This window comes from Rutidosis leptorrhynchoides, chromosome 11 (genome assembly GCF_046630445.1).
Source record: "Rutidosis leptorrhynchoides isolate AG116_Rl617_1_P2 chromosome 11, CSIRO_AGI_Rlap_v1, whole genome shotgun sequence".
NCBI classification, from domain to species: Eukaryota; Viridiplantae; Streptophyta; class Magnoliopsida; order Asterales; family Asteraceae; genus Rutidosis; species Rutidosis leptorrhynchoides.
In genome coordinates this window covers 41,512,346-41,536,245 of record NC_092343.1, presented here as the reverse complement: position 1 = coordinate 41,536,245, position 23,900 = coordinate 41,512,346, and the positions used below count along the sequence as shown (strand labels likewise).

At 33.7% G+C, this 23,900-nt stretch overlaps 1 protein-coding gene across 1 annotated transcript; it reads right to left on the bottom strand.

Annotated features, from left to right (window-relative positions):
* Positions 1–224: 224 nt before the first annotated feature.
* Positions 225–1,763, bottom strand: LOC139874485 (CBL-interacting protein kinase 18-like). The gene has a single exon (XM_071861912.1). It carries the CDS (start codon positions 1,536–1,538, stop codon positions 225–227), a length of 1,314 nt encoding a protein of 437 aa, XP_071718013.1. The 5' UTR covers positions 1,539–1,763.
* Positions 1,764–23,900: the final 22,137 nt, after the last annotated feature.

The following is a 23,900-nucleotide window of genomic DNA, read 5'->3' as shown; positions in this document are numbered from 1 at the left end:
TACGTCTTATTCGATTTCTACTTTCTAATAATCTTCCTAAGCACAGACAGTCATAAGCACAAACGTGAACTAGAGCCACATAAACAAGAAAATTGCACCCTCTATCCAGGGCTAAAATTTATAGTTTAAAAACGGTGGTTTTTAATGTGTCTAGGTAAAGAAACATTGTGCATTCACAACAAGTTTAAAATACTTAAAAAAAATGTTAATTAATGAAACCAAAACTACTGATCCTGCTCTGATACTTTCTGCTCTTGTTCATCCCCTTGCAACCAAACAATATCTTCAAGTCCGGGTCGTAAACCTTCATCTAACACCTTTTGATATTCAAGTGTATCTCCATTAGATTTCTTCACTTCAACCAAATGAAAACATGATGTCAACGCAAATATCTCAGCGTCAATCGACAAAATTCCTTTTCTACCCTCTTTCTCTCCTTCAAGTTTCAACAACCCTGCTTCTCTTTTACTCACTTTCATTCTCACATTTTTACCAATTTCTTCCAATTTAGATAAAATCACCGATGCGGGTCGCCAAATAGTAAACCTCGCTTCTTTTTGTAATCGAGGCTCTTCAAACAACGTTCTCAAATCAAATCCGTGAGATAAGGAAATAATGTCAAATGCATTCATACTCGGTGGCCTTGTTGATTCTTGATTATTAGTTGTGGACGACGCTAACGAATTGTCTAAACATGGTTGGTTAGATTTTTTTTCCTTTTTAAACCAAGAACTTTCCTTTATTTTCGAAATGGTGGCCCGTTTTACTGGATTCGGATCCAAGATTTTCGAAAGCAACCTACGTGCATCCGGTTGAATCCAATTTGGAAACTTAAAATCCGATTTCCAAATCTTTCTATATGTATCAACAATATTAGATTCATTAAATGGCAAATAACCTGCTAATAAAACAAACAAAATCACCCCACAAGACCAAACATCAGCTTTATCACCATCATACCCTTTTCTAGTAATAACTTCGGGCGCCACATAAGCAGGGGTCCCACACGTCGTGTGTAACAGTCCATCTTGACGTCGGGACTCAGCAAAAGCACTTAAACCAAAATCAGAAACTTTTAAATTATCATCTTCATCTAATAACAAGTTCTCGGGCTTTAAATCACGATGATAAACACCTCTACTATGGCAAAAATCAACCGCATTTATTAACTGATGAAAGTATTTACGCGCAGTTTGTTCCTTAAGTTTCCCGGTTACAACTTTATCAAAAAGCTCACCATTTTTAGCGTACTCTAATACGAAATAAATCTTGGTTTTGGTCGCCATAACTTCATACAACTGCACGATATTCGGGTGTCTCACTAGTTTCATAATATGTATTTCTCGCTTGATATGATCAATAAGCCCGTCTTCTGAAATCTTATCTTTATCGATTACCTTAATTGCTACACTTTGGCCCGTTGTTACATCACGAGCATAGTACACTTTCGCGAATGACCCTTGTCCTAATAATCTCCCCAACTCGTATTTTTCCATCAAAATGTTACCATTAACGTCCATATCTTCCGATTTTACCATATTAACCACCCTCAACTAATTAATGTAGAGCGATTATCTGAATCGCAACTACAATCCAACCATCGTAGCCAAATAGTTAACCATTCGTTAACATTTTAAAGAGTTGGGGGATTACTAATTTAACGAAACAGTCACACTATTCTCAATATCATCACGGATGTAGATAAAGTAGTACTAGAAATAATGCACAAAAGAAGCATCTTTTAGCATTCTGTAGCTTTATTCTTAAATTCGCAACACATTAACGCAGAATATATTATATATCTGTGTTGATGAACAAACTCTAAGCAGTAATCAATGACCAAACAGAAGATATCAAACACGATTCAAGCCTGAACATCAAAATTCGAAAAACAAATAAGAATTTATTATATGCTTGTAAGTAAACTATAATGTATCATATCGAAAATTATAACAAAAGTCTTCTCAATATACATTCATTTTTTTTAACACAAGCCTTTATTAACTGGTTAAGTATGACTTAAAATTGGATAGAGAATTTCTATGTTAACGACCCAAAGTGGATTTTCGACTAGATAACTGAACAAAGTAGCCCTAATAAGTAGCCCTAATGGTGCGTAGCTGAGTTGGTAACCCATAGCCACAACCGTTGAGTTAGTCAGATATACCCCAACATCAAAAAATTGCCAACTGATTGTGGGGCCGGCAGTGGCGGATTAGGATTCGTAGTCACGGACGTCCCTAGTTGAATTTAAAAAAAATTTACACTGTTTAATGGTTTCACCCAAAAAAATTTAGGTATCACTTGTTAAAAGCCACAAAAAATTTCTAATACATCGCGTATTTCACTGATAACGCATGCTACCACTGAAATTATAATACATCCGCCCTTAGGGCCTGGTCTGGTTGCCGGTTATCAACCTTTTGCCATTAAAAATAGACCAAGTAGCATGAACTTTATGGACTATTAATTAACCTTTTAATTTCTCAAAATTGCTAAAAATATTTAACTATATTAATCAAAGATTTACTTGGACAATCAACTTAATCAGCATAAAACTTAACCCTAATTTAAACCTTAACCTAAAGCAAAACAAAGAAACAAAATTAATCTCTAAATCAATTAATTATCCAAATCTACAATTAAAAAAAAAAATCATCTGTAAAACTTTATCACAATCCATAAGCAAAAAGATAACAAATCAACAAAATAAAAATATATGTGAAATTGACGTACGCACAATGATGAATAACAATAACTTGGATTCGATTCGGATGAATACAGGATACGAGTTAAATGAAGAATTGAAGTTACCTGATTTGTGTATGGAGTTGAAGCCTTACGAGAAAAAGGATATGAGAAATTGTGTGAATTGAAACAGAGAGGCGAGAAATTGAAATAAGTATCGCGCAGTTCACATGCAGCAGCTGAACGTTATATCATCATAGGTTTCGTGAACCAACTCATTTTACATGTGTTACTCCTCGTGTCTAAGTTTCTGAAAAGTACATTTTCGGTCCTTATATTTTTACTTTTGCCATTTTATAATGAGAAAAGGCAGTGAGCGTTACTTGGGCTTCAAAGTTTTGTATCAGGCCCATGTGAATCGAGACAATTTAATACTCCACTGAGTAATTGTTACTTTTCGTATTGGGGAAATTGGTCAAAAATGCCTTTATTACTGAAGTGTTAAAAATATGTTCTTAAAAATTCAAAATTGCAAGAAATGTCATTTGTTTATACATCACGCATCACCAGGGGCGGATTTGAGGGCGTGCAACACGTGCGCTTACACAGGGCCCATAATCCCAAGGGGCCCATAATCCAAAAATATGTAGTACTAATAAAAAACTTAACCAATTTTTTGTATATACAAAAGGCCTATTTTTTGTTGATTGAACATGGTCCATGTGAAAAATTGAAATCGACGAGACGCCTCTGCGCATCACTTACCATGCATGATGCGCGCAAGCCCGTGCGTAATGTGTGTGTACGAGATATTCAGTGAGACAACCATTTCCTAGCAAACTCGCACCGCGCACGAAGAACCACTGACGGTGCATGGTGCATGGTGCTTGGTGCCAAAATGTCAAAACATTAAATGAATGTATCTTTTCAGTGGCGGAACTTGAATCCCACTCGAGAGGGGGCGACAATAATCGAAGGGGGTAAACACTAAAAAAAAAACCTTATTTTTTCTTAAATTTTTTTTTTAGTGCAAAATTTTTTTCCCGAAATCGAAGGGGGGCGGATACCCCCTTTTGTCCCAGGAGTGTTCCGCCCCTGTATCTTTTGACCAGTAGATCTAAAAAAAATATTCAATTTTAAAAAAAAAAATGGTGACTAAATCGAAGTTACGAGTCAAAAAAATGTTCATTCAAAGTTCTTGCCCAACAAGCACCAAACATCAAACACAATGCACCAAACACCACGACCGGTGCGTGTTGCATGATTTTTGGTGCGTGTTTACGAGCAAAAAGGGTTGTCTCGCTGAATATCTCGGAAACACGCATCACGCACGGGTTTGCATGCATCATGCGTGGTGTGTGATACGTGATTATGGAGCATTTTTCGCAATTTTGATTTTTAATGGTATTTTATTAAAGATTTTTTAGAAATGAGGCGATTTTGCCCAATTTCCCTTTCATATTTCATGTCATTCAAATTCTAATTTTAATGGTAATATTAATAAATTTTATTGTGAAAAATCAAAATTATTTCGTAGTAACCGTCATAAAAAAGATTAATGATTCACAAATGGGCTTATAAATGAACATGAGTGACATCATATATTGGGGTGTTCAAGAAACGAATTGAAAACGGGCATAAGAAAAGGAAACTAGTCAAAATGCCTATAAATTTCAAAGAGTTTAACATTATGCCCTTAAAATCAGAAATTTGCAAAAATATTTTCTGACCACGCATCACACATGATGTGATGCATGGCGGGTCGTGCATGGTGCGTGTTCCCTTGATTGTTGATTCGTTTTATCGACATCGTTTTAACTTACCCGCAACTCGCACTAAGCACTACGCACCACACAAAGTGCTTGGTGCGTGGTGCATCAGTACTTAATTTATTGAAGCTTTTTTGGTCGACAAAATGAATCAATATCAAATCCACGAAATCACGAAATTTTACTAAAAATTGAATCTATATCAGATCCACGCACCACACATTAACACGAAATCATGAGACTATAACATTTGTAGGTTTTATATGCCATTAACATAATTATTTATTAAACATAAATTTATTTATATAGCTTAATTTCAAATCCAATAGAAGGAAACCGAGCTTCATCGACTGAAAACGCTACGATAACTTCTAAAAGAGAATAATTAATGATAATGATGATGACGATGACGATTATATGAACAAAAAAAGTGGAAAGTGTCGTTGAGATTTTGGGGGGAATATGAGCAGGACACCAAACCCTAATTAATCTTTTATTAATTTTCTTAATCTGTCAACAATTATGTATATGTAATTTCTTCATTGTCATTTACAGGGAAGGAGGGGGTATAATTTCTTCATCGTGATTTACAGAGTGGGATGAGGATTAATGCGTCGTGCTTTTAAACCCTAATTTCCCTTATGGGGATTTTGGTGCTTTTGAACAAGATTAGGGTTTAGGGTTAGGAAACATATGTGTGTGTACCGAATTTTATGAAAATGGAAAGGAAATTAAAATCATGCATTTTAAACCCTAAGGGGTTGCTTAATGTGAAGGAAACCTCTCACACTGATATTTACTAGTTATCTGAAACACAATGTACCTCATTAAATAACCCTAACGAAGTCCAGATCATATAAGGAAATATGATCTGTGACCCTTGTCACAAAGCGCACATTATCCCATACACAATAATTATAAAATACATAATTAAATTTCATTAATTTGAGTAAATTAATTTTAACTAAGGGTAATTTGGTCATTACCATTAGGCCCAAATGCAGGTTGTTACAAGAATCTCCGATTCCGCTAGTCCAATTGAATCCCGCTACGGTATTCCGACAGTCTGGCGAACAAAATTTACCACCATCTCTTCATCTTTAAGACTCGCATCATCCATAATTTTGAGACTCTAAATCATGGTCAACGTACATCGCTTGTTAAAGTCAGCGATTTGTGTTCTAATGAGTCCAGCTCTATTTTCTCCTTCGAATCTTCCAAAGCATTAGAAACATCCGTTAAAAGAGTACTTTCTAATTTAGGTTCGTCTTTTTTGGCCTTAGTCGTACCCGTTTCAGATTCCATTCCGATCTCCTGTGCTAGTTTTTCTTTTTTATTTGTTTCTTGATGAACGTCATCGGAGCATAGACCTCAAATTTTTAGACTTTTATACTTGTTTGCCTTCCATTTGAAAAATTAGAGCTTGTAAGACAAACACCGTATGTTAGATTTTAGAGAAGTAAACGGGTTAGGGTTAAAATGATTGGTTATATATGAAACTATAAATTAAGGTTTGAATATGTTATAATCGAAATGAAGAAACTGCCCACCATGTGCCAATCATGCGTGTACCTTAACTGGGTGCAAGTAACGATCATTACTTTCTAGGACCAACCGGGTTTTAAGTTTAATATTAGGACCAAACGTGTTTATTTTAAAGTTCCCTTCTATTCTGATTTTTGAAACAAAGTTTTGGGACAAATCATGAAATTTTTATTATTTTTTATAAAACATTTCTTTAAGTTTTTATTATTTTTTTTGGCGAAAATATATATATATATATATATATATATATATATATATATATATATATATATATATATATATATCGTAAAGATCCGGTGGAGTACACAAGATTACAATTGGAAGGTCTCGCTCTGATCGTCCTACACATTGGACGTTAACATTGAAAGAGAGCGAACACATTGAAAATGATTGAAAATGAAACTGAAAGATACAAAACATTCGAACACCCCACCAAACCTAAATCTAAACATTACATAAAACCGGGCTCGTATCTAACGCCGCAATTACCACAACTCAAAAGCCGTACACTAAAATGAACGCCGGGCACTCCAGCAGCATCTAACCCGAGGCCTGCAAATCAAAGTAACCTCTCGTACCCGAAAAACCTCTAAGAACTCCGAAACCAGAGAACCACAAGCCCGTCGAATAAGATCAAACCCCCGTTCGAGCGGAAAAAAGGACCCCGAGAGAACTACTTCAAAAACATCAATTTTCCGAGGTCAACTAAATCAACACACATCGGCAACGACATCGAGTCCACCTGAATAGACTCGACTATGGGAAAGGTATGAACACTACAGCGGAACAACAACCGAACAGAGCAAATCACGAAGTCAAACCAAAAGAGACCAAGCCATGAACGCCGAATTTTCAGAGGACATTTACAAACCCGCAAACTCCAGAAGCCAGAAACTAGTAGCCAGATCTCGCCGGCGACCGCTAGCAGCCACCAGCAGAAACTAACTGCCAAATGGCTCCAGACAACCACGAAAGGTCGCCAACAACATCATCTGTCGTCGGCAGCCTCTCACAGCCGTCTAACAGCCACCTCATCCACCCATAACCACCCAAAAGTAGACGCTGGCCGAAAGTAACAAACCACGTCCACTAACAGCCGTCATCCGCCAACGGTGGTTACTGGCGGAGTCCGGCCACCGGAAGTTACCCGGTTTCAACACACACAAAAACACCTACCACAAACCCACCAAATCAGTCCTAAACCTCAAAACAAAACCGGAACTTACCATGATGAGAGTAGAACTCCGGTGGAATTCGCCGCCTACCACCACCATAGGAGAGAAACCGGTAATGAACATCGGAGAAGAAGAGAAATGGCGAGCAACTCATAATACTCAACCGACGCCGAAAGCACCGTAACCAACCCAAAAACCACCCAACACCCAGATCCCGAGGAGAACCGCACGGAATCGCCGCCTGGAAGTCAGAGAGGAGACCGGAGAAGATGAAAAGGCAGCGGACGTCACCGGAGAAAAACGGAGCGAGGTAGTAATTATTCGACAAAAAGTAAAAAAATCCGAACCACCGACGAGATGCCGGTGGTCGGAGAGTGGATCTACACCGGAGCTACAAAATGGCGATTAAGGATGAACGGGAAAAGAATCGTCTGCTACAAAAATATGATTCCGATTGAAAAAAGTGAAAAGATTGCGTACAGGGAGATGGGAAAAGATTGTGTTGTCTGCTATAATATAATAATTTCTAAATACATAAATAAATGTAGTACATGTAGATCACAAAGCAATTTTAAAGTTCCCTCCTTATTCATTAAGTTTTTATAGCAAAATATCAAATTCGATTAATAATACATTAAATTATTATGGAGTAGTATATGTAGACCACAAATCGATTTCAAACCAAATGCCGAATTCCACATTAATTCTTTATAACTAGACCGGTCCGACCCGCGCGATGCGGCGGGGGTCTTTCGGCCAGCATATTCATATTTAACGCAGTTTTATTTACAGAAGAGAAAACGGCTCATGTGTTATGCGTCGTTGTTGGTGTCATCGTCTTTAGTGTTTTTTAAAATCTGTTCGGTTCAAACGTAGTTAGTTTCTTTTTGTTGATAAAATTATTTCGAGCCTGACGGTGTTGGCGAAAAAATTTAACTCGCGGGGAGCAGAAAGATACGCGCTCTCATTGTGTTTAGCGTTTTTTAAAAAGTGTCCGTTTCGAACGTAGTTAGTATCGTTTTGTTCATAAAATTATTTCGAATCTGACGGTGCTGTCGGAAAAATTTAACTCGCGGCGAGCGTGAAGATACGGGTTGTCGTCGTGGTTAGCATTTTTTAAAAAGCGTCCGTTTCGAACGTAGTTAGTTTCGTTTTGTTCGTAAAAATATTTCGAGTTTAACGGAGTGCTCGGTGAAATTTAAATCGGAGCGAGGAGAAAGATACGGGCTGTCGAAGGGTTCGGGTGAAGTTTTTGTTTTAAGTTAGGGAATTGACAGTTTACCCCTCGGAGTACAGGGTATTTTTTGTAAGTTTACAAAAGTTGGGGGGGATGTTTTGATTCTTTTGGGTTTGGTTTTGGTTGGATGGCGTTTAATGTGGTGGGGTGGCCAAAACTATCACAAAGCCCACCACAATTAGTGGTTTGGTTTTGGTTGGATGGCGTTTAATGTGGTGGGGTGGCCAAAACTATCACAAAGCCCACCACAATTAGTATATGTATAATAATAATTATTACTAGTGAAATGACCCGTGAAATCACGGGTTTGTTTAAACGAAACAGTTTAATGATATGTTTTAGGTATTAAGTGAACGTAAATGCTAAAGTTATTTGTTTAATGACCCATGGAATCACAGAGTTCGACTAAGAAACTCGTCAGCTGAACATTTCAGCAAACACTGAAATGGCATATTAAACAATCAACATTCAATCATAAGAGATGATATTGATTGTCATATTATTTTAAAAATGTAAATCAAAATATAAATTTAGAATTGGTTTCCTTCTGCATAGCTTTTATACCTTCCCGTATTCAATTCATAATAATTAATTAAAATAATTCAGAATTATTTAATTTTAATAATTAAAATAATTATTAGTAAGATTTAATAATAATAATTAATTAATCAAATCTATAATTTCTATTATATTGCTAAAATGATGATGTCATTATTATGCTAATTCCTTTGTAAAGAAAAAATCAAAAAGAAAAAGAAAAAAATCTAACCATAGTGAGTGATGTCATTAATTTAAATAATTTTAAATTAAAATTAAATCTTATTAATTAATTATTATTATTAAATCAATAATTATTTTAATTATTAAAATTAAATAATTTTAATTAATTATTTTGAATTGAGTACGAGAAGGTATATAAGTTAGGCAGAAGGAAGCCAATTCTACTGATAATGCTAAAAACGAACATATATTTCATAGCATTATTCCCCAAGAAAGACAAGCTTTTAGTTGCAATTGTTCTATTTACAAGTGATATTCGTTTAAATATTAAAAGGTGAAGACAAAAGACAGATTCGACGAATTGAAGACGCAAACGACCAAAAAGCTCAAAAGTACAAAATACAATCAAAGAGGTTCCAATTATTGATAAGAAACGTCTCGAAATTACAAGAGTACAAGATTCAAAACGGAAAGTACAAGATATTAAATTGTACGCAAGGACGTTCGAAAATCCGGAACCGGGACATGAGTCAACTCTCAACGCTCGACGCAATGGACTAAAAATTACAAGTTAACTATGTATATAAATATAATATAATATATAATTAATTATATTAATATATATATATATATATATATATATATATATATATATATATATATATATATATATATATATATATATATATATATATATATATATATATATATATATATATATATATATTATATTTATAAAATAAACCGTCGGCAAAGAAAGAAGCCAAAGTTGTGAGCTGGAATTTTAAACTCCGCGACTCGCGGAGTTTGAAGGAAGAAATGGCCGCGACTCGTGGAGACCCCCTGAACTCAATTCCCTATAAAAGCAAACGAATTCTGATCATTTTCATATCAAAAATCTATCTCTCTCTCAATATATACGTAAATATATATATATAATTTATATTTTAATTTTAATTTTAATTTTAAATCCTAATAATAAGGGTATGTTAGCGAATGTTGTAAGGGTGTAAGTCGAAATTCTGTCCGTGTAACGCTACGCTATTTTTAATCATTGTAAGTTATGTTCAACCTTTTTACATTAATGTCTCGTAGCTAAGTTATTATTATGCTTATTTAATCCGAAGTAATCATGATGTTGGGCTAATTACTAAAATTGGGTAATTGGGCTTTGTACCATAATTGGGGTTTGGACAAAAGAACGACACTTGTGGAAATTAGACTATGGGCTATTAATGGGCTTTATATTTGTTTAACTAAATGATAGTTTGTTAATGTTAATATAAAGATTTATAATTGGACGTACCCATAAATTACCATATACACTCGATCGGCCACGATGGGCGGGGTATTTATATGTACGAATAATCGTTCATTTAACCGGACACGGGAATGGACTAATAGCCACTAGAATAATTAAAACATGGGTGAAATTATGTACCACGACACTTGGTATAATTGATAACAAAGTATTAAAACCTTGGGTTACACTCAGTCGACATCCTGGTGTAATTATTAAACAAAGTATTAAAATCTTGTTACAGTTTAAGTCCCCAATTAGTTGGAATATTTAACTTCGGGTATAAGAATAATTTGACGAGGACACTCGCACTTTATATTTATGACTGATGGACTGTTATGGACAAAAACCAGACGGATATATTAAATAATCTAGGACAAAGGACAATTAACCCATGGGCATAAAACTAAAATCAACACGTCAAACATCATGATTACGGAAGTTTAAATAAGCATAATTATTTTATTTCATATTTAATTTCCTTTATTTTATATTTAATTGCACTTCTAATTATCGCATTTTATTTTATTGTTATTATATTTAATTGCACTTTTAATTATCGTACTTTTAATTATCGCAAGTTTATTTTATCGCACTTTTATTTATCGCAATTTCATTATCATTATTTACTTTACGCTTTAAATTAAGTCTTGTATTTATTTTTTTTTACATTTGGTTTTAACTGCGACTAAAGTTTTAAAATCGACAAACCGGTCATTAAACGGTAAAAACCCCCCTTTATAATAATAATATTACTTATATATATATATTTGTATTTTTATAAATTAAACTAATATAGCGTTAAGCTTTGATTAAAAGATTTTCCCTGTGGAACGAACCGGACTTACTAAAAACTACACTACTGTACGATTAGGTACACTGCCTATAAGTGTTGTAGCAAGGTTTAAGTATATCCATTCAATAAATAAATAAATATCTTGAGTAAAATTGTAACGTATTTAATAGTATTTCCTTGTAAAATGTAAGCTATTTTATATACGCATCGCATAACATCAAGTTATTTTTGGCGCCGCTGCCGGGGACAATCTACCTTAAAAGCCGGAAGCGTAACGCTAAATTTAAAAAAAAAAAATTATTTTTAGTTTACTTTTATTAAAATACGCTTTTGTAAAAATACGTTTTTTTAATTATTCGAAAATATAAAAAGAAAAACAAAAATATAAATATTTTTAAGATTTTGTTAAATATTTAAGTTTTATAAAGTTTCTTTATTTTTATTTTATAAAAATATAAGTTTTATTTAAATATTTTGTGTTTATTTAAAATATAAATTTAAAAACCGAAAAAAAAAATTATATATATATATATATATATATATATATATATAAATCTAGTTTTAAGATTTTTATTTATAAAATTATAAAGTAGTTCTATTTTTATTTTAGTTTTTAAATATAAGTTTTTATTATATAAATATTTTTATTTAAAACAGAAAATATAAAGCATAATACAGAAAAAAAAAAAACGCGTCGAATTAAAAACTGTACCAGAGTTGAATTTTAGAACCCCGCGACTCGCGGAGTTTTCCTGCTTCGGGCACCGCAACTCGCGAAGCAGCCCTGACACACGTGACAGAAACCCTAATCAGCATTAATTACGGGTTTTATATTAATTAATTAACTTTTAACCCTAATTAGGTTTAATTTTAATATATTAATTAGTTTTACTTTTTATTTAATTTATATATTTAGTTAAATTAGTTTAATTAATGTAAAATTAATAGTTTTAATAAATAAATATTATAAAAATAATATTTTTATAAAAAATTGTACTTTTTACAACTTTTTGTATATTTTTATATTTTATCCCTTTTTAATTGTTTTAGCGTAATATTTGTGTTTTTCGCTAGTTTTTAGTGTTAAACTTAGTTTTTACCATAGTTATATTTTTATTTCTAGATTTTTAGGCTTTGTCGTAAAATCCCTTAAGTGTTTTTTCTTTAGACTAAGATTTAAGTGCTTTAGAATTTTGCGACGCCTTTTTAAGTTTTAGTTTTTTTTTTTTTTAAGTTATTGCCATTTGGGATATAGTTTTACTTGTAAGCTTTAATATTTTTAGACGCCTTTTACCTATGTATCAATTATCATTCCAATTAGTAATCTCAATTTGCGATTATAATTTTAAGTTAGTGATAGTAATAAGGTTGGGTTAGTCGAGTGTTTTTAAGTTCTATAAGTCACTCTTTTTCTTTCTTATTTTTATTTTTTTGATCTTTTTTCGACACGCTCTTTTTCTTTCTTATTTCTCGTCATTCTAGTTTTTAGGATATAGATTTTTATTCTACTTCTTATCTAAATTTCTTAAAATTACGAAAATTTATTTTAAGTGGTTAAATTGATAGACATCAAAATTTTCTGGTTCGTAGTAATAGTTGGATTTGTATGTGGACAGGGTTATTGGAGCCAAACAGTCCTCAATTATATTGAGACCAAACGAATCCTGTCCCTCTGCTGCATCTTTTGGCTATTTGAAACGTGGGCAAAATCAGAAAAGTCTATTAATTGGATAACTTATATAATTTTTCTTTCCTTTTTAAAAACTAATAGGATATTCAGTGAATGCACCGAGCAAGATGTTCACCACCTTTTGTACGTTCACCACCTGTAACTAGATCAAGATATTTAGCAAATATTACCGCCGTTGATTTTTCTTTAGAATCGTCATCCAGTCGACCAAGTACTCCAATTCAAATTTCCGATAATCCATTTTTTGAACCCGACCTCACAATTGAGAATCCGGAGAATATTCAGGGACGATTCATAGATCCTGAACCACTAAATTTTCCTCCGGAACCACCAATTATTCAAACAGAGATTGTTGAGGAACGAACCATTAAATCAGAATCCTCTAGTGATTCCTATTCTACAAATTCAATTATGGAAGTAACAGAACCTTTAAGTATGGAAGACCGAATGAGAGCTAAACGCACTGGCCAAGGTCACGCAATTACTCATCCAGACATTAATGCGCTAGATTATGAAATCAAAGGACAAATCCTACACATGGTGACTAATCAATGCCAATTTAGTGGTGCGCCGAAGGAAGATCCAAATGAACATCTACGTACCTTTAATAGGATCTGCACACTATTTAAAATCCGAGAAGTGGAAGATGAACAAATATATCTCATGTTATTTCCCTGGACTTTAAAGGGAGAAGCCAAAGATTTGTTGGAATCGTTACCTGAAGGGGCGATTGATACATGGGACGTTTTAGTTGAAAAATTTCTTAAACAATTCTTTCCGGCATCTAAAGCCGTAAGACTTCAAGCAGAAATTGTTACGTTCACACAGAAACCGAATGAAACTCTATATGAGGCATGGACCAGATTTGGAAAATTATTAAGAGGATGTCCGCAACATGGTTTAGACACCTATCAAATAGTACAAATATTCTACCAAGGATGCGACATCACTATAAGAAAAGACATCGATATAGCAGCTGGTGGTTCCATTATGAAGAAAACCGAAACTGATGCTTATAAAATTATTGATAACACTGCTTCCCACTCACATGAGTGGCACTAAGAAAAAGATATCGTTAGATCATCTAAAGCAGCTAGAGCCGATTCTAGCCATGACTTAGATTCCATTTCCGCAAAGATAGATGCTGTCGAGAGACGAATGGAAAAGATGACTAAGGATATTCACTCAATACGAATTAGTTGTGAGCAGTGTGGAGGACCACATTTGACAAAAGATTGTCTCAGTATTGAATTAACAATGGAACAAAGAGAGAATATTTCATACATAAACCAAAGGCCTGGAAATAATTATCAGAATAATTATCAACCGCCAAGACCGATTTACAATCAAAACCAGAACTATAACCGAAATATTCCATACAACAACCAACAAGGTCCTAGTAATCAACAAGTATCCAGCAATACTTACAATCAGCAAAGATCTAATTTTCAAAACAAACCACCACAACAAACCGATGATAAAAAGCCAAATTTAGAAGATATGATGACGAAGCTAGTTGAAACTCAAATGCAGTTTTTCACATCTCAGAAACAAACTAATGAAAAAAATGCTCAAGCATTTAGAAATCAACAAGCTTCTATTCAAAACTTGAAACAAGAAGTAAGTAACCTAGCAAGGTTAATAGGTGAAAGAAAACCGGGAAGTCTACCTAGTGATACAAATGCTAACCCTCAGAATGAAACAGCTAAAGCCATTACCACAAGAAGTGGTACAACACTTAAACCACCTGAAATACCTGTAACTTCTGATGAAGCTATTCCTACTCCACAAGAACCACAACCTGATCAAGATAAGGAAAAAGAACCGGTAGTTGAAAAGGTTAATGAAGATAACACAGTTAAGGCTAAACCTTATGTTAAACCATACCAACCACCACTTCCTTACCCGAGTAAAATGAAGAAAGAGAAACTTGAAGCCGAGCAATTCAAATTCTTGGATATGTTTAAACAGATAAATGTAAATCTTCCTTTCATTGATGTGATTTCAGGAATGCCTAGATATGCTAAATTCTTGAAAGATCTAATCTCAAATAGAAAGAAAATGGAAGAACTCTCGGCCGTTACTATGAATGCTAATTGTTCAGCAGTGCTGTTGAATAAGATACCAGAAAAACTATCTGATCCAGGAAGTTTCACAATTCCATATTTTCTGGGTAGTCTTAGTTCAATAGAAGCATTGGCAGACTTAGGTGCTAGTATAAATTTAATGCCGTATTCACTATACGCTAAACTAGACCTTGGAGAATTGAAACCAACAAGAATAAGCATACAACTAGCCGATAGATCAATAAAATATCCTAGAGGGATAATGGAGAATATGCTAGTTAAAGTTGGTACTTTAGTATTTCCAGTAGATTTTGTTGTTCTGGACATGGAAGAAAATTCTCAAGTTCCTCTCATATTAGGAAGACCATTCTTAAACACGGCTAAAGCAATGATAGACGTGTTTGGTAAGAAACTGACCCTAAGTATAGAGGATGGGAGTGTTACCTTTTTAGTTGATAGAGCAATGCAACAACCGCAATCTGCAGATGATACATGTTATTATATTCAAACTATAGACTCACATGCAGAATTGTTAGAAGAATTTCCAGAATTACAAGGAACAGGAGAATGTTCTTTAGGAGAAGGTGATGAACCAACTGATGAAGTTGAAATGTTAGCTACACTTATAGCTAATGGATATGAACCAACAACAGAAGAAATTCAAATGCTAAAAGAAGAAGACAGATATCGATATAAATCATCAATAGAAGAACCTCCGAAATTAGAGTTAAAGCCACTTCCAAACCATTTAGAATACGCTTATTTACATGGTGAATCTGAATTACCTGTAATAATATCGTCTTCTCTTACTGAAAATGAGAAATCACAACTCATTTCTGTGTTGAAAGCTCATAAACCAGCTATTGCATGGAAGATTCATGATATTAAAGGAATAAGTCCTTCGTATTGCACACATAAAATCCTTATGGAAGAAGGTCATAAAAGTATGTGCAAAACGAAGACTAAATCCTAATATGCAAGATGTAGTTAAGAAAGAAATTATTAAACTGATAGATGCATGTTTAATATATCTAATTTCTGATAGTCCATGGGTAAGCCCAGTTCAATGCGTGCCTAAGAAGGGTGGCATGACTGTCATTACAAATGAGAAAAATGAGCTTATTCCTACTAGGACTGTAACATGATGGCGTGTGTGTATTGATTATAGAAAATTAAATGACGCCACCAGAAAAGATCACTTTCCCTTACCTTTCATTGATCAAATGTTGGAAAGGCTAGCCGGAAATAGTTACTATTGTTTTCTAGATGGATTTTTCGGATATTTTCAAATTCCAATAGCACCCGAGGACCAAGAGAAAACCACGTTCACGTGCCCTTATGGTACTTTTGCTTACAAACGCATGCCATTTGGACTTTGCAATGCCCCTGCAACCTTTCAAAGGTGTATGCTGGCGATTTTTCATGACATGATAGAAGAATGCATGGAAGTTTTCATGGATGAATTTTCAGTCTTCGGTGATACATTTGAAACATGTCTAGCTAATCTTGAACGAATTCTTATTAGATGTGAACAATCAAATCTAGTACTTAATTGGGAGAAATGCCATTTCATGGTTAAAGAAGGCATCGTTCTTGGACATAAAATTTCGAAGGAAGGAATTGAAGTGGATAGAGCTAAAGTAGATGTAATTGCTAAACTTTCACATCCCACCAATGTTAGAGGAGTTAGGAGTTTTCTAGGGCATGCCGGTTTTTACCGACGTTTCATAAAAGATTTTTCTAAAATTGCCACTCCTATGAATAAACTCCTAGAAAAGGATGCTCCATTCATCTTTTCAGATGAATGTATCAAATCTTTTAATATTCTTAAAGAAAAACTCACTAATGCGCCGATCATGATAACACCAAATTGGAATCTACCGTTTGAACTAATGTGCGATGCAAGTGATTTTGCAATGGGAGCCGTTTTAGGACAAAGGATTGAAAAACGATTTCAACCTATATATTATGCTAGTAAGACGTTACAAGGAGTACAAACAAATTATACAACTACTGAAAAAGAACTCCTTGCTATTGTCTTTGCTTTTGACAAATTTCGATCATATCTCGTTCTAGCTAAAACGGTGGTCTATACCGACTATTCTGCTCTTAGATACCTATTTTCGAAACAAGATGCTAAACCAAGATTAATCTGTTGGATCTTACTCTTACAAGAGTTCGATATTGAAATCCGAGATAAAAAAGGAGCAGAAAATCTCGCCGCTGATCATCTTTCTTATCTTGAAAATCCCGAATTAGAAGTTCTAAATGAATCGGCCATACAAGACAACTTTCCTGATGAATATCTATTGAAGATAGATTATAATAAAATCCCATGGTTTGCAGACTATGCAAACTACTTTGTTTGTGGATACCTTGAAAAAGGATTATCATACCAAAAACGAAAGAAATTCTTCAGTGATATAAAGCACTATTTCTGGGAAGATCCACATCCCGATGGAATAATACGCCGATGTGTATTTGGAAATGAAGCTAGTAAAATCTTAAACCATTGTCACACAGGACCAACAGGAGGGCATTATGGGCCTCAATTAACAGCAAGAAAAGTTTATGAAGCTGGATTCTATTGGCCTACAATTTACAAAGACGCACACCTTCTTTGCAAATCCTGTGATGCTTGTCAAAGGGCCAGAAAAATAAGTCAACGTGATGAAATGCCATAAAATGTCATTCAAGTATGTGGAGTATTTGACATTTGGGGTATTGACTTTATGGGTCCATTTCCAAAATCTCATAATAATCTCTACATTCTCGTTGCCATTGATTATGTATCTAAATGGGCGGAAGCACAAGCTCTCCCGACTAATGATGCACGAGTTGTAGTCAACTTTTTAAAACATCTTTTTGCAAGGTTTGGAACACCGAAAGCTTTAATAAGTGACCGGGGTACTCATTTCTGTAATAATCAACTTGAGAAAGTTCTTAAAAGATATGGAGTAACTCATAAAATCTCCACTGCTTATCATCCACAAACAAGTGGACAAGTTGAAAATACCAACCGAGCTTTAAAACGTATTCTAGAGAAAACCGTAGGATCAAATCCGAAGGAATGGTCCATTAAATTGGAGGATGCACTCTGGGCTTTTAGAACAGCCTACAAAACTCCAATTGGAACCACATCTTTTAGACTCGTTTACGGAAAAACATGTCATCTTCCAGTAGAAATTGAACACAAAGCATTTTGGGCTTTGAAGACATGTAATCTTGATTTACATGAAGCCGGACGTCTACGATTAAGTCAACTAAACGAATTAGAAGAATTAAGACATGAAGCATACGAAAATTCGTTAATCTATAAAGAAAGAACGAAGAAATGGCATGATAAAAGAATCAGAAGTTCAAAAGAATTTAAACAAGGAGACAGAGTTCTTCTTTTCAATTCACGATTCAAGCTATTTCCTGGAAAATTGAAATCAAGATGGTCTGGACCATTCATAGTCAAAAGAGTTTTCCCATACGGAACAGTAGAGTTAATAAATTCAAATGGGATTGAATTTAAAGTTAATGGTCACAGAGTTAAACATTACATAGATAGTCCGATGGAAGTCAACAACGAAGTTAATCACAATTTCGATACCACAGCTAACTAAGTGTAGGGAGAATCAAGTCTTTAAAGGATAATATGTATTTCTGTTAGAGTTAGATTGTCTGTTTTTGTGTAGTTCTCGAAAATGGAACCCGAATGGTCTTTCCCTAGCAGACCCTAAAGAACTAGTCTTCTCCCCCCATTCTGAATTTTTATTTTTTTAGGTTTTTACGAAATGAAGACTGCCTGTGAACTAAACCATGGTCTAATGCTACACGCTTTGATCACTAAATGTAATAATGACACACTTCCGAGTGAAATAGTATCAGTAATCAGAGAAAGATTGGACGGAGTAAGAAAAAAATCCAGATGCGAAGATAATAAGTTACAATTTGGTAAAGGAAAATCAAAATCCGCAGCGAAAAGAAGAGCACGACACCTAGAAAGATGTCACAAATGCGGAAAATGGTCACATGGAGGTAAATGTTCAAATAATCAAACCTATTCAAACACCGAATTTGTTACTTTATGCAGAGACGGACCGTTCATATGTTTAGAAGAAAAAACACTGAATGCTCGAGGTTACGCCTATGTAGCCATGGAAAACCAATTAAACTGACTATCTTATGAATGAGATAGATCGTATAACTAAGAATACTATCTCACAGGTAAGTCTGTACAGTTTTTTGTTTTTATTTTTTTAATTTTTTATTTTTAACCTTTTGATAATAAACGCTAATTTTTTCGCTATAAAGTATTAAATTGATATTAAATAAAATTAGGTTTGGCGACCGAAATTATTGATACCATTCAAAAATTTATTACATCACTGCGAAATTTAACGTTTATTCTTAAGGTATAAATATCTTTAATCAATCAACTTAAAATATTTCAAAAATTCGTCATGAGTTAAATTAGGTCATGGAACCGAAATTACTTTACCGAAAAGTGGGGTGCATGTTTTTGATAATATTTGATTGATTAAAGTGGGATAAAAGCCAAAAAGATTTTTAATTTTATTTTTACAATGTTTTAAAATTAATATATAAAAATTAAAATAATATTGTAAACTTTTTAAAATTAATATATTTAAAATTGTAAATATTTGAAAAATTAATCTTTTCAATATAAGTTTGTATGTTTAAAAACAAAAATATAATATAAGTTTGGTGTGAATTTTTAATTTTTATTATATGAATTTTGAATTTTATGCATTTTAAATTTAAGTTTGGTGTGAATTTAAAAAACAAAAATTTACTTTATTTCGCTAAGTTAAAAATATGATTTTTAAAATTTGTCGTAAGTTGAAGACTAGGTCTTTGAACCGAAATTGCTTTACCCGAGGAAGGGACGAGAACTTTTATTACCATTATTTTTAATCTTATTGAATTAAAGTATGCCAAAAACATTAAAAAACCCAAAAATCTAAGCTTTTAAAACAATCGCTTGAAAAAGACAAATTTTAAAATTTTGTCGAAGGACGGACTAGGACATCGATCCGAAACGACCTCGTCCTAAATAACAAAGGAAAACAAAATTTTAAATTTATTTTATATTTGTTTTATAAGTTAAGATTTTATTTTATAAAAAAAAAATATCAAACCCCGCGACTCGCGGAGTTTGAAGGGTCAAACACCGCGACTCGCGGAGGGATCAAAACCCAAAAAAAAAATAAAAACGTAAACTGATCAGTCCACACACCACACCACAAAAATACTGCGAAATAACACCCGAAAAAACCCGAGAAAACACTCCCAAATTCACAATTTTTCACCGTTAATCATCAAATCTTTTACTAAAATCATGTTAAGAAGGATGCTATCAAGGAATTACTCAAGAAAAATGGTAAATTTCTACACCTAAACACCATTTAATCCGAAAATTGGTGTTCTTGAGCAATTTTATACCCAATTCGATTTTGATGCTTTTTAGGGTAATTATGCTTAAATTGCTTATGTATTATGCTTGTATAACCTAGATTGATGCTATTTAACATGATTAGAAGCCTTAAACTTCAAATTTTGAGTAATCTAGGGTTTGTGTTCTTGAGCAATTTGGGGCTTTTTGATATAAACAGGTTATGGCCGATTTTTGTCATGAATTGTTGCTAAATTAAGTAGTGTAACATGTTTAGGTAGTTAAATGATCCAAACTTTGAGCCTAAACATGATTTTGAGAATTAAAGTGGACTTTTTCAAGTCTAAAATTCATGAACTTGATTTTTGAGAGATAATGCCAATTGAGACTTGTTTAATTGCTAGTAATGATTATTTTGACATGTTATTTGAGTTGAATGCTTATGAACTTGGCGAACATTTTCGTATATGCTTATTTGAAAAAGTGTAGATTTGATAAAAATATGAAAATGAGCTTAAGTTTGATATAAATTGGACATGTTATTGTAATTATTTTGATTGATTATTTTGCTGACATTAATGCATATTTGGATGCACAAAAATTGTGTTTGATGTGTTTTGCAGACTGAAAGGGGTGAATCTTCATCCCAAGCTCGCAATGCTCCTCCCGAGAATGCGGACCAACAGGAGGTGGATAACTACTACAAGCAAGATATACCTCATCCAGTAATGACATTTTCTGATATGCACTTAGAAGATTTGCACCCGAACTTGAGATTTGACAGACGTTGGATAGATTATCCAAAATACCAAAGAGGATTGCATACTCTTCATTCTAAAGCTGTTGGGGTACCTAAGGTCATAGAATGGGGACCATTAGAAGCTGTAGAATTGGCCGGGCCAATTAGGGAATTACTTGCACAGAGGTATGGTAATTCTACTTTCAACGATTGGGTACGGTTATTCAACATGCGTAGACCTGTATATAAAGTATGGTGTGAAGAATTGTTGTATAGTATAGAGTTAAATGATCGGGTAGCTAGTTTAACCGATCGATCTTTTATTAGATTTTTGTTAGGAGGTTCGATGCGACACATGTCTTTACTAGACATGGCTCAGGCCTTACGTATATATACGCCTGAGGAGTTAGCATCTGCCGATTGTAGAGGGTTGATACTAAATGGTAGAAAGATAGACGAAAATTTTGATACGCATGGTGTATGGAGTCAAATGACTAGCCATCACCGATTTAAAGGGGGAAATTACTCTTATTTGGATATAGATAGAGCTGAATTAAGAGTAATTCATAGGTTTTTAGCTAATTCGATTACACAAAGAGGTAAGAATAAGGAAAAGGTAAATGAACAGGATTTGTTTTACCACATGTGTATTCGAGACCCACAAAGCGCTGTAAGTATACCATATTGTGTGGGTTATTATTTATCAGCTATGGTTAGGGGGATGAGACCGCATAGCATAATAGGAGGTGGTATATTTATTACTTTGATTACTGAATATCTCAATGTGGATATAAGTCAGGGGGGATTATTAATCGAAGAACCAGAACCCCAAGATACAATAGGTTTAAATCTATACCATGGTGCTAAAGTTTTGAAGAGGCGAAATAACGCCGCAGTACGATATAATGGTAGACATCCACAGGTTGAGAGAAACCAACAGCAAGGTAATGTAGGAGGGGGAAATGAAATGGCAAAAATGCAAAGGTTTATAGCTTCACAAGAGTATGAAAATGCTAGACATAGAGCATTTGAAGATTGGCAAGTTCATCAAAACCAAATCATAGCTTATTGCCAACATATAGGTAGAAACTATATTCCTACCCCAACACCCATATTCCCTCCCTGGTCTATAGAGATGCAACCACCGTATCCTACGTATAACCCAGGAGAAGCATTTTATAGCACATATGGTTATGCATGGAACCCTTTCTGGTATCAGTATCATCCCTAGTCTACTTAGTTTTATTTATTTTATTATTTGTAATGTTGATACATTTAATACTTATGTTGGATTTGTATTAGTTTTTATAATTTTCTAAATTTTATTATTAGATTTTAATAATTTTTGAATGTGGGGTAATATACCAAACTTCAAAAATATGTATATATGTTTGCAGTTTATCTTATGTACACAACAGGGTAAAACAACGCATTTTCAAAGACTGGCATTAAGTTCAGCAAAAGCAACTAATTTTGACGACAAGATGCAAAATATATGTGAAATAACAACAAGACGGAATGAACAAATGATATGCACCATTTATCATTCAGCAAGCAAACACAAATATGTTTGGAAACTTTGGTAAAATTTAATCATTTCTACGCTAATCACCCTCAATAATTTAAATTGTTACTGATTTCTTGCAAATGAGGGCATTGCAAGATCTTAAGTGTGGGAAGGGATTAAATTCTTTCGGATTTTTAATATTTTTTACTTCATACACTTGGTTACCATTAAAAATACTAGTAAAGCAGTAGTTGTATTAGAATCTAGTGCTCTCTGATAATAAAGAACAGCCCTAGTCTTATATACTGACTACCCACTTCTAGTAAAAAATTTCAAAATTTTCAACTAAATGAACTCAAAATCATGTTTATACATATTTATGAATGATAAAACTAGGTGTTAACACCGAAATTATTGTTACCTCGGAAAGGACATAAATTGAGAAACAAACCAAAATGTTAAAATTAATTTAAAATGGAATAAAGGACAATAAAAAGGAAAATAAAAGCCAAGTGTAGGAAATTTTCACCGAGTTATTCAAAATACATATCACATATTTTTGTACAAATAATTGAAAATACTTTTGTTTTGGACGATAATTAACTATTTTACCCGATGAAAGAAAAGAAGAGATGGATCTACACGATGAATCAATTCCATCGTTAAAAGGAAGTAAAGTCTTTCGAAAAAGAAACGCGCTTCTTGATTTAGGTCATGAAATTGTCGTCCAGACCAGCTGTAGGTTGACGAAAAATCTAGAAAAGTCATCTCTAAAATCAGCAGGAAATCCACGGACCTCAGCATAAAACAGGGTCACCAAGTGGTCAGATTTATCCTAACCATGAGAAGGATTTATCTCGTACAATGGAGGGGCACCGTGCAAATTAGCTGGATAAGACTAATGAATCAGATCCCCAGAAAGGATAATCTCCTTAAAGATTAAAAATCAGCTTTTAAGACTAATATTACTCAATCCTAGAGATTGACCTTAAAGATTGAGAATTACAAACTCATGGAATTCAATGATATCTAAACTCGAGCTTGAACGAGAAAATATTTTGATCAAAATTACAAACCGATTTGTTTTCTGAAAACCCATTTTCAATGCGTTCATTACCATTGAAATCCTAGGAATTCACCTGGAATTTATTAGGTCACCTGAACCAAATCGGGTGTCAACCGTAAGAACGGTGGTTGCATAGCATGGTCAAAGACAGGACCTTGTGCCAGACCGGAAAATTATAAGGGTGAGCTTTACTATTTC

Bases quoted from the DNA above. Each gene is read 5' to 3' on its own strand.
- LOC139874485 (XM_071861912.1), bottom strand. From the start codon at position 1,538: ATGGTAAAATCGGAAGATATGGACGTTAATGGTAACATTTTGATGGAA.